This window comes from Struthio camelus, chromosome 1, assembly GCF_040807025.1.
Source record: "Struthio camelus isolate bStrCam1 chromosome 1, bStrCam1.hap1, whole genome shotgun sequence".
Taxonomy (NCBI): Eukaryota; Metazoa; Chordata; class Aves; order Struthioniformes; family Struthionidae; genus Struthio; species Struthio camelus.
In genome coordinates this window covers 75,941,856-75,953,925 of record NC_090942.1, presented here as the reverse complement: position 1 = coordinate 75,953,925, position 12,070 = coordinate 75,941,856, and the positions used below count along the sequence as shown (strand labels likewise).

At 40.0% G+C, this 12,070-nt stretch overlaps 1 protein-coding gene across 7 annotated transcripts in view; it reads right to left on the bottom strand.

The window, feature by feature from the left end:
- ABCC9 (ATP binding cassette subfamily C member 9) overlaps positions 1-12,070 on the bottom strand; it is an 84,800-nt gene that overhangs the window by 59,336 nt on the left and 13,394 nt on the right. For all 7 annotated transcript variants that reach the window (XM_068949624.1, XM_068949633.1, XM_068949614.1 and 4 more), the window contains 5 exons: positions 10,511-10,652; positions 10,024-10,145; positions 8,752-8,918; positions 7,797-8,039; positions 2,194-2,388 (listed from right to left, as the gene is read on the bottom strand). In XM_068949624.1, coding sequence (XP_068805725.1) covers positions 2,194-2,388; positions 7,797-8,039; positions 8,752-8,918; positions 10,024-10,145; positions 10,511-10,652 — 869 coding nt within the window. The remainder of the gene's footprint in view (positions 1-2,193; positions 2,389-7,796; positions 8,040-8,751; positions 8,919-10,023; positions 10,146-10,510; positions 10,653-12,070) is intronic.

The following is a 12,070-nucleotide window of genomic DNA, read 5'->3' as shown; positions in this document are numbered from 1 at the left end:
TGAAGAAGAAAGGCTGTTCTCATGAAATCTCCAGTCTGATTTTGAGATGAAAGGTTTGGAAAATATTCGAATGCAAGCCCCATATCTTAACCCTTCATCCTTCTTGATATTGTCATCTACCATGAGACTTGCAGACAAGAGAGAGGAGCTCAGTTCCACCCATGCTTGCTTCACTGCAGTGACCCCAGCCTCATCCTACACTCATTCCTCTGTCACAGGCAGCTGAGACCCAAAGGGTGTGTAGTTTGGGTATGGACTTAGCCCGTAATAGAGGGGAGTTCGTTTTCCATCCCTGGACAGACATTTTCTGTGATAATCAACATGCCATAAAACTTCCAGAGCTATATAGGTACTCAAGCATTTATAAGCACCGAATGGTATTTTCAAAAGGGCCTAGGTTTGTAAGACACATGCAACCCACTGAAGTAGTAGGACAGAGTAATTTAACCAGCCCAAGACCCTTTGAAACGGGGGCTGCTTATGTGCATGATCGGTCAGATACATTTGAAAATCCTGCTCTTAATGTTTTCCTGCATCTGACTTCCGCATGTGTACAGTGGGGATAACAACAATAAAATACCATTTGTAGATACATGAATGTGCACAGAGTTCTCAGAAATGAAAGCTAAGGGGGAATAAGCACAACATTCAATTAATTCACGTGAATTCAAGCCAGAGAGATTTGAAAGGAGAAACCCATAACAGCAAGAACAACCAAGAGAAAGTTTATCAAAATCCATAAATTAAAAGCCAATGTATTCTGAAATGTGTCCAAGAGAAATAGTGACCGTCACCAAGTCAGTCTCTTGGAGTGGTTTCAAGTTCTCCAATGATTTTAAGCTTCTCTTAAGCCAGTGTTGATTAAAATTTTAAATACCACTTTGCTAGAGAGTGCAAAAGATGAAGGAAGGAGGAAAAGATACAGATTCCTAAATTTTAGCTCCGAAAATTATCATGTTCAAGTTAAAATGCCTTGTTTGTTTAATATGCAAAAAACCCCTATTTTTTAGGGAAAAGATGCGCTTTGCCTTTTGACTCTGTCTTAAATCCAGTACATGGAGGTTCAGTGATGATAAGGAGCATAATCTGATAACTTGCACAACTGAACTCTCCTTTAGTGCAATGGCTAAATGAGAGTCGAAAGCCAAATTCAGAGCACCAGTCAAGAACATGAGCGTCAGGAGCAAGCAACCAAGGAGAAGACACTCAGATAAAGTTATGACAGTCAAATGCTTTATCTGAAGGGGAGAATGTTATTCCATTATATATCTATCAGCTCATTCAAATACAAAACACTCACTGCATAAAGTGTGTGCAGATGTTTCCATATCAGAGGAAAGATGTAGGAAAATGTATTCCTCGCATCTTGTCTGCTGTTGGCTAGTGAAATAATTTTACCTTTATCTTTTCATTAGTTACTGACCAACTCTTGTTCTTATGATAGAAAGCGTTCTGTATCAGAAGCTTGTGCAGTGCTCATTGAAATGACCTCTGAAAATACAGTCTTAGTGAAACTTGAAATGAGATGGGAACCAGCATCTTTTGAGTGTCTCTAGAATCAGGAATGCCACTGAACAAAGCGGGTGCTTTTCAGTTCCTCACCTGGGCCATTCGTTCTATTACCCACGTGGCTTTTCATCACAGTAACAAGCAGCATAATCAGTCACAAACAGGGATTGTCTACTCATAGCTTCCCAGTGGAAAGCAGATTTCAGAGAGCTCAAATCTGTTAATGAACTACAAATGGACAGATGCACAAAAATTACATGAAATCCATGAAATCCACAGACTTGTCTTTGCTGGCTCCATCACAGAGCCACTGCCAACAAGTGTCCTGCCTGGAATGAAGCGGCACGGCTGAATGAGAGGCAGAAGCTGTTTCTCCTCCCCCAGACTTCAAGGGTGACTCCAGAAGGAGGCAGACAGCAGGACAATTTGGGGAATCCTGCCAGCCTGCCCTACCTGTTTTGCACTCCATGTTATACATTCATAGCAAAGGCTTCCACTTCTCAGGACTATAATTTGACTGTGTCTCCCAACAAACACTCAGTTTCCTTGAAGGAAATAATGACAGTAACAAAATGATGATCACAGACACACGTGTAGGAGCACGTAGCCAGACATATTAAATACCTGATATGAATCAAAAACTGATACCAAACAAAAATCTTCCTAATAGTGTTGCCAGGTTACCTTTCCTGTTGCATTTGTATTGTTGGACGTATCCTGGAAGCCCTGGACAATGCCAGAAATGCATAACGGCCCAGCAAAACCCAGCAAGTCAGCTAAGTAACGGAACGTGCTACTGAGAAGAATTGGTCGTCCAAAGGCACTGTACATCGCTAACCATATCGAGGGACTCCGATTGGGCTGGTCTGCTACCTTTTTCTGTAAAAGAGGAACAGGTGTCAGTACAACTAGAGGCCTCCCTGGTAGTTTTTGGCAACTTTGATTTCATTCCTGTCTGGAAGCCCAATTAGTTCCTGAAAGGTGTTTTAAAGTAGATGAGTTAGTAAATATGATGTAGATTTATCAATAGATGTCAGACACCCTTCATGGGAAATCTAAATTCTGCCTTCTCTTGGTAATTGTGGTTTCTCACCTCTAAATACTAACACTTTCTGAACCTATGAATGCAGGAACACAAGCATAGATTAACCATACCGGCGCATAGCCATTGCTCTTTGTCACACGCGTAGCTCGGGAGAAAGTCTGACCTTCCAAGCCCTTGCTTGCATGGGTAATCTTGCTTTCACTGTAGGTATGAAACCACTTGATCCAATAAAGGCTCCTGATATGAGTAAGGGATCGAAGGGACAAACCCAGGAAAAACATGCAAGTACGTAATACCTGCATGTGCGTAATATGACTTCATTGTTTATCTTGATGTTTTCTATCTCTTGGATGCCTTTCAGGAAGATTCACTTCAGCTGATCCCAAATTACTAGACTCAAAAAGGTGAAAGCAGTGGGTTATGTTGGGAAGTAAGATTAAGTCATCTAATGATCCTCTCTAGCCTCCAGTTCTGTTCTCTCTGGCTCTGTTAATCTATGCATCAGGACTCTTACACTGAACTTCAACCAGCGTACACCTCTATGTCTGGTCTGAGGACTTCTGATGTTCCTGAAGTCCTTTTCATCTACAGAAGAAAGGGTTTTTACTCAACAGATCTACGGTCTGCAGAGTATTTTCTTGCCCTTCAGGCAGCAGCTTTGACACACTAAAAAAGCATCTGTCATTTTTCACAGATGCCTGCAAGTTGTAACTTAAACCAAGTCCCCTTGAGTGTTCACAGAGACATTTTGAGCATAGCCTAGAAAAAACAACAACCCCTTACCCAGCAAATTAGCCAAAGCAAGTATGTCTGTATCCTGCCTGGCTGCTTCATCTCTCTTTTTTTCTTTTTTCTCAGTTTTTTCCTTTATGCCACTTTATGCCTTTTCCTTTATGCCAACAGTGAGATAGAACGTGCACATGGTACCAAAAATGTACAAATATACCAGAGGACCAAGCAGCTGCTAACTGGCTTGGCGCAATTAGCTCAGGGTGGTCATAAGCAATGATAAGAAGCTCAGTACAGAAAAATAAGCAGCACAAGGACAAATTGGAGCTAATATGCTGGTTTTAAGTTTGTCATCTCTCAAAGGTAACTTTTTTTTGTCTGCAAGCAAGTAGAATTGATGTCAAAGAGAATCTATGGGATATTCAGGTAGCAGAGACCATGTTTTAAGCTGTTTCGGTACTTAAAGATGAACTAATCAGGTTAAAAAAAAAAAAACAGGTGGGAACAGATGCACCAAAACTCCCATTGAACTAATTTTATACTTGGTGCCAGAATATGATTCTCTCAAGGCACTTCTCTCCTATTGAAACCATAGTACTCACAGGCTGATCTTGTCTGAATAGATCCTACATGTGCCTCTGTACAGACACACTGCTGTCCTCATTGCTTCCAGAGGGAAATTAAGATTAAAGCAGCAGAAGTTAGGTGTGTCAGTAACTCAGTCAGCCCAGGCCTAAACTCTCCTATAATCTCTGTAGACACATAAAGATTCCTCTAACCAAACGTGGCATTTACAGCGGAGTCAGTGCAGAGTAAAAGGCACAGCTGGGTGTGAGTCACCTCATTCAAAAGAACATATCTAAAATAGTTCAGTCGAATCTCTTCCGTAAAAGTAGCTATATCTCTCCACTGGTTATACAGAGAGCTTGGGCTACTAGCTCAGATGCAGCTGCCTCCACTGTAAACACCAAAACCCAGGTGAGATAAATCCTTCTACTAGTTTCTGGTTCTCTATTTGCCTAAACACTTTTAAAATAACTGAGGAGTTAAAGAGCTTCAGAAGAATTTCAGAAAGCAGGAAGAATTAAACTATTTCTTTTGATTAGGGATTTGCCATAGCACAAGGCCCTTATGCAAGTTTCCCGGAAAAAAAGAGGTCAGGATTTGCTGCCTAATAGGTTTTAAGCTAGATGGCTATACAAGAGCTAATGTCATCCTCTTCAAATAAATACTCTGCACTTTAACACCTTGGAGAACTCTTGAAAGGAGCTAAGATAACTTATTAGGAAAACATATGTGTAGTAGTCTTTTAGAAACAATAGCACCTACTGTTCTGGACTTGCAATTAATGGTAAATTTCAGCCATTTTTAAAAACAATCCTTATTTCTTTCATAAGCTTTTGCTATTTCAATAGCCACTTTCAGTACTACTACAAAATGCACATACTTGTTATCAGTACGTGAACTTTATTTACCTTTCATTGCAATTCTATTAATTAAATTAACATTCCAATTTTAACAGTGGAATTTTCATCCAGTCTAAGTATGGGCCTTCTGCATCAGAAAAATGTTATGACCATGATGATGATTTTTGGTAGCTTCCCAGACTTCCCACACCTTTGGAGGCTATATGACTTGGAAAGTCTACTGTGACTTACGTCTTCTTGTAAGAGTTGGAATACCGTTTGCAGTACCAACTAACAGATTAATAACTAATAAAAATATCAGCTACCAGTTACTTAGCTGTGTGTTGTGTTGTTTTATATGATTTGATATCACAACAAAAATATTGAACTTAAAAATTCTATAAAAACAATGTAGCATGAAAATGATAATAAAATCACATTTCTTGATGTTTTGAAAAAAATAGTTATAACTAAAGAATTTTGAGTAGTGGAGGTATCTATAATGCTAAAAACTGCTTGATGCAAATTTATATATGTAAAAAAACCCAGAACAGAACAGTGAATTCAGATTTTCACTGGGAAGTATTAGCCCAGGTCTAATGGATCAGTGGGCAAACCTTCCTATTGCAGGAATCAGAAGGATTCTATCTAAATAGCAGAATAAGGACTTCAGAAGTTATCCCACTGACATCAAAGGAAACGAGAGAAGGTTGCCTCCAGTGTTCATGGACTTCATGATGAGTACTCAAGTGGCATAATATTATCTTAGCAAACTATAGCAACTATAAAATGTTAATTCAAGATTTACAGATTTATCTGCCATATGCTTGGGGACAGGTTTGGAAAACAGTGATTTTGAGGAAACAGTCATCAAAATTTAACCTGTTTCCTTTTCCTTGTTCTATCACTTTGTAGAGAACCTCAGCTGGTTTTAATTTTCATTTCAGACAGAAGGCATAGCAAAAAAACTTCATATGGGTTATCTCAAATGAATTTTACAATACCGAACATTCATGTTCATGTTCAGTGTCTTTCATCAAGGTGTGATAAAAGACATTTGGAAAGGAACAGAAGCTTTATTTCTGCAAGGCTATGGAGTGCAGGCAAGACTAGCTATCTCCAGGCAGAGGCAGGAGTAACCCAGCTTAATCCAGAGGATTCTGGTGGGCTCCCTTCACCAGCTGCAGAAGATTAAAATGAAATACACCCTGGTAGCAGAGACTGTGATATAACATATCTTCCAGATTGAAGATCGTCTTTCAACCTGAAGAATTTCCCTAATTCTGTGGCTGTTTTCTAACCCAAGCCTGCACAAAACCAACACATTTCTCTGTGGGAGTGAACAGCTGCGAGTTCTACTGCCAGGCTTTTTGGAGTGGTTCTAGCCCTTTGGTTTACTTTAACATTATCTATGAAGTACTAGTTTATTTTAAGGTTACAGCCTGTTTTAGAATATTAACACAAATGTACTGGAGTCTAGGCTAATCTGGAGATTTTAAACAATTATGGAAACCAATAGGAAGGAAAAATTTGTGGTAAACCAGCTTTATAAATATAGGTGCATATGAGTGGATACATACACTTTTGCAAATCTTCATATGTGCATAATGCACACTGATGGAGGCACTTGCTGAATGGCTGCATGCATGCACATGAGCAAAATCATGATTAATTGGCTTTTTGGCATTGGAATAGCATATTTGTGCAGGCACATACAGTATCCGCAGATACAAATGAGCTAGAAACAAATGCTTGCAGTCAGTCATGCATGCCTGTCATTAAGAGTCTCGCACAAAGACCCAGATCCTCAGGGGCACGTAGGCACCTAAGCCCCATTGATTTCTTTAAGTTAGCTTTAGGCACCAAACACTGCTTTAAGGAGCTGGCCTAAGAGATGCACATTGTTAGTGTGAAAAGCACAATTCCAATGACTCAGTAGTTTTCTATTTAAGGCAGAAGGCCCTGGACTCTCCGGGTACTCTAGAAATCAATTCTAAAAGGGAAAATGAAAGAGATACAGCTTAAATCTGTTAAATTAGAAAGAATTATATTAATTATGACTTCATTGCAGATTGCACATAAAAGAGTCTGTAGGTCTCCTACCAGGAGAACAGAGCTATTCCCAACTTTTCCTTGCATTGCAGTTCTAAATCGCTACACTGCCTGGAAACAGGCTTATCTGGTGTGTAAAAGAAAAGGATTTATATGCCTTTGTTCAATGTACTACATTCTTGCAAAGTGGCTTCTGAATGTCTGTATTCTCTGTTTATACTTGAGAACTGATCTGTATGTGCAAATAGCAGAGGCAGGCTTTCTCATCCTCCCATGTTTCTGCAAAACAGATTATTTCTTTTCTGGTAGAATTGCCAGCTTTAAGCACAAATGAAACTCCATAGTTTTGCCTAAATGTATCCAGAAGTTTCTTTGGAAACTTCTCCCCTATCCCAGTGAGTTTATCCAACTTTGTTTTTCTTGATGCGTGTTTTTGAAACGAAGGTACAATTACAAGGAAGAGGGTTACTCTAAGGCCTCCATATGCAAAAAGATTTTTGTGTTCACACACCTCTCTTGGTCCATACAACTTTGCCCCCCTCTCCCAGTGTACATCTGATAGGAAAGGCCATAACAGAGCTCTCACTCAATATACATATCTTGCACACATGTTAATCATTTGTTAGCTTGCACCCTCCCACTATACATGTAAAGAACAACAATTACTTAAATGTACAGTATTTTTGAGAGAGGATTTCTGGAAAATAAATGAAGATGAACGTTTCCAACTGAAACTATGGACAGAATGTCATCTAATTTAAGATGCTGTCATGAGTATTTAGGGTTTAACGTAAGCTTTCACTTCTAAAATGAAATCTAGCAAGTGATCAGTCTGTTATGGTTATGGTTCCAGTTTCTGGCAACTGTTCCCTGCTGTAAATTCACTTAAACCCAAACAGTAACCATTGAATTATAATTTCTTAAGCCAAGTTTCACCTTGGAACAAACAGTCCTAAGTTAAAAATTCCTAAAACTAGGTTTTCATAGCAGCAGGAAAAATTCAATGTCACACACACATCATTTTTAAGGCCAGTGACACAGACATCTTAGGTTACCTTTTGTTCCTCGTATGCTTCTTTGAGACAAACATAATTTGTTAGCGCTCTCATTGCAATTGGAAGCTTCCCGATTGCCTTCAGGTCTACAGGTTTCTTGTGAGCAGATATAATAAGTGTATTCATCCACCAGTAGGTTGCTTTTGAGAGCAAATTGACGAACGGCTGAAGAAACCTAACCCCCAGGTCCTGCAGATCCTCTGGTGGCTTTACTTTCTGAGGGTTCATGAAAAATACATATCTCTGGGGGGGAGAAAATAGACAGCACATGCTCAGGAATTATCTGTATTAATGGCAATTCTTAGTAAAAAAGACATGTACAGTGTCAAATTTGCATTTAAAAGTAATTGTAAATTGAATCTAAATATAAATTTAAGTTTAAACAGGAATATTTCCATTTTGACAGCATAACTGGCAACAAAAGGAGCAAGCTGGAATGTGGACACAGCTTTATAGCCTACCAGACCCACTCATCTCTCTCATAAAAAAGGGAATGCTTGGGATATAACTATAGTTTCAATTATAACAGGTAAAAATATATATTTAGTTTTACATTCACTGCATATATCGTTTATCTGAATTAACATAGTATATAATGTAGAGATTACATGTACACGCACACGCACACACACACACACACACACACACATATAAATATGCATGCACACCTACCTCTACATATATGTAGGCACTCATGTGTGTATGTGTATGTGTGTGTGTTTGTATACATATACATACACATACACACACATGCATACCAAGTCCAGGGTCTAAATCAATGGCATGTTTTAAAGAGATGTCAGGTCCCACTGCTTTCTATATAATCAGATGTTCACAGTGAAGCTAAACTTGGGCCTAAACCTGACACATGCCAGCATTACTGGGACTAAAGACCCACCTTCATCCCTGAAATACCACTGATGACTTTTCAGATCCTGATAAAGAAACCACATACCCTAACTCGAATGACATTGATCTCCACAGCCATCAGCAGCCCGTAGAGAATGACCATAATTCCAGTGATGCAGAAGCGCAGCTGAGAAAAAGGCACGCCATCCTGGCAGTATCTGACAAGCTTGATTGTTTTGGTGACAAAGGCCATTATCCAGTAAAGAAAGAGAGCTGTAAAACAGACACATACCCATCATCTTTTTTTAAAAAAAATATTTTAGCTACACCAGTGCCACTGAGGTTGTAGCACTCTCCAGTAATTCAATGCAGGCATGGTGACCCTATATATGGCTAGCCCGCAGGCTGGCAGGGGCACTGTGTGATGTCAGCCATGGTTAAGGACTCAGGACTGAGAGATTTGCTTTGCACTTTATTTCCCCAATCACTGTTTTCTTTCCTGGGCCACCACCTTTCAATGAGATCCACGATGGTGGATCTCCACACAATTACAAAAGTCCACCCAAAGTAATCTGATGGGGAACTTTCTTCCTGAAATGAAGTAAAAGTCACTTAACCTGATAAATATAATATAGCCTCTTGGGAAAACTTAGCAGAATGCATCCGAAGTGCTCATCTGAAAATGCACTCGTTTTGAAAATGAGCCCATACAGTTGAAATTCTATCCTGCCATCCAGTTTGTATCAGGCAATGGCTGGTTCAGGTTTTTGAGCTATGGGTAATTTGGACGGTATCCGTTCCTGAAACATTGTGTAGCAACATCTAGTTAAATTCTGTTGTTCCTGCACCATCTCCTGACTGAACTAGATATGGGGTGAATATCAGACAGCTGTATTTCTCACAGGTAAACATGTCTTTTGTCCCTTTGGAAAGGGTGGCAGATGGCAGTCATCATTAGGCTGGGTAACCTTCAACTGCAAAGGCTGCTGGGAAGTAACAGCCATCTACACAGGATGGTTCCTGATCTGATTACAATTAAAAATGGCCTTTTAAAATAGTCCTTGTGAATGAAGGCAAACTTTTGCCCAGAAATAATGAGCAGTGTTAAGAAATTCCTAAAAGCCCATGCTAGAATTACAACAGGCATACTATATCTCCCCTTTTGTGATGATTTGCAGAAATAGTTTCAGTGTGTACCTTATAAAAGGTGCAATAGCTCCTTTAATAATTCCACTTTTAAGAGCAGAAAATTATCCCTCTCTCTGCATATTCTCTTACATTTCTCCATCCTCTTTAATCTATGCAAGCTGGCTTTGAAAAAATTTGGAATAAACTACTATATTTTGTAAGATTACGTAAATGTCAGACTTAGACTTACCCAACAGTAACTTTGGAAAGTTAGATGTTTCAATATTATGGTAATAGACTATGGACACTGTGGCAGCCACAAATCCTATTATAGCTGGTAGGAAGAGATGCAGATGGCGAGATTTCATTTGTCTGAAAATAAGTAAGGTATAAGTTAGTGAGTTGGGTGGTTTTATTGACCACTGTTGCATCCCTAGGTGTTCTGCTAATCTACTTAAGAGGACAAGTATGACTTCCCTACAGACACAAAGATTTCCACCCATGTGAATGCTTTAACTGCAGTCAATATTTACTGGCTGTTGTAGCTTGAGAGGAGAATAACAATGTGCTAACAACAGCTGTTTTGCCTTCATCCCATTAAAATCTGGATAGTTTGTGAAGCGCTGCCCCATCCTTTTAGGAAAAATTCCTTACACCTTAATAGCAGGTCTGCCATGCATTAACACTACACATTAACAAACGCAATTAGCTAGACTATGCACTGAACAGTTACTTACGTATCCGAAACTATGCCCTCTGCTATTTCACACACATGTACGAAGAGGAGGGTGAATGTCAGAATCCACCGCAGATTGTGTCCAGGGAAGTGCAGCCATGTATTGTGGTGAATCTGGACTTTGGAGCTTTGGCTTCCCCAGCCTGGAAAATAATATCAGTGAAAGAGAAAGGCTGTCACACAGCCACCAGGGATCTGGTTATCAACCTCCTGTTCTAATCCATACATCTAACTCAACAGTATACAATGAATGCAAAAGAACAAGGAGGCTACAGGGGCTGTTGTTATGAATCACATGACACAGGAGTGTCTGAGTTGCCATGTAGCCTCTCCCTCCCCCAACGTAGACCTGGCCCTGCAGACAACGGGGTAAACAGACTTCTCAAAATGCCAGTCAAGGGCAAATCCTTGGTCCCCTGGCCAAGGAGCAGAAAAACAGTAGAAACATCTCAGAGTTTTGTGGTCACCTAACAGGGATGGAGAGAACTTAAATGGTGGTGTCAGCTTGTTTTTCTCAGTCACAGATAACAGCGGGTAAAGTTTCTAACTGATATAAAAGTGGTATCCTCCAGTGAGTCCTCAAAGAGATATATTTAACTCAAAAAACCAAAATTCGTTATCTCTCAGGCCTGGTTAGGAGCACGGTCTCAGGGGATACTGAAAGACAAGTTCTCAGTCTCTGCCCGTCAGACACAGCCCCTTCTTGCTCGACGCATTCCTTGCACATTCAAAGCTCCCAGCACAGGATACAGCTGATTTAATCCTTGAATTCAACTTGGAGCCCTGTTTAACTTCATCTCCTAAGACGGCACCTGTCCTTTTCACACAAGACTGAAGCCAGTAACCTGACAGCAAGCAGGACACCAAGGACCTGACATGTCTGACCATGTTGGAGGAGCTGAGGACTGATTAGAGGTTAGCCTGCCCGCAGGTGAATGAGGGCACCTGACCCTGGCTGAATCCTGTCTCATACATGGGTTTGTAAGGCAACTTGTCCTCTGGCCCTTCCCATCCTGGTACAGACCTGTCCTGAACCATTCAGCCAAAATGCTCCGGTGTCTGTGTGTCCTTCTGACCATGGAAAAGTAAGGCAAATCCTGAAATTCCCTGACAGACCTCATGAAGCACATAGACAGTGCCAAGAACAGTGAATTAAGTGGAAGAAAAGAACAGCAAAAGAAGTTTCACTAGGGGAGAGAACGTTGCATCCATTTCTTTCAGCAACTGAATAATGATATGCTTTTGATGCAAAAGGATGCAGTATCTCATAATACGTGGAGTCTTGGATCTCAGAAACATAAACAAGAACCTAGCTAATTTATTCTTGGAATCTGTCACGATTTCACCATTTCATCCTTGTTCAATGTACAAAGCACTGCAGGAACAAAATATTGTCTCTTGTCCATGTTTACCGCAAGCATTTTCTACAGTTTTCTGAGGTTTTCCTAATTGAATGTGGCTTTCTTTGACCGTGCTCCTATCTTTGTCTCTTCCAAGCTGCTTTTCACTTTTATTTCCTCTTTGCCCACACACTTGCACAAACATGCCTTATCATCAATTT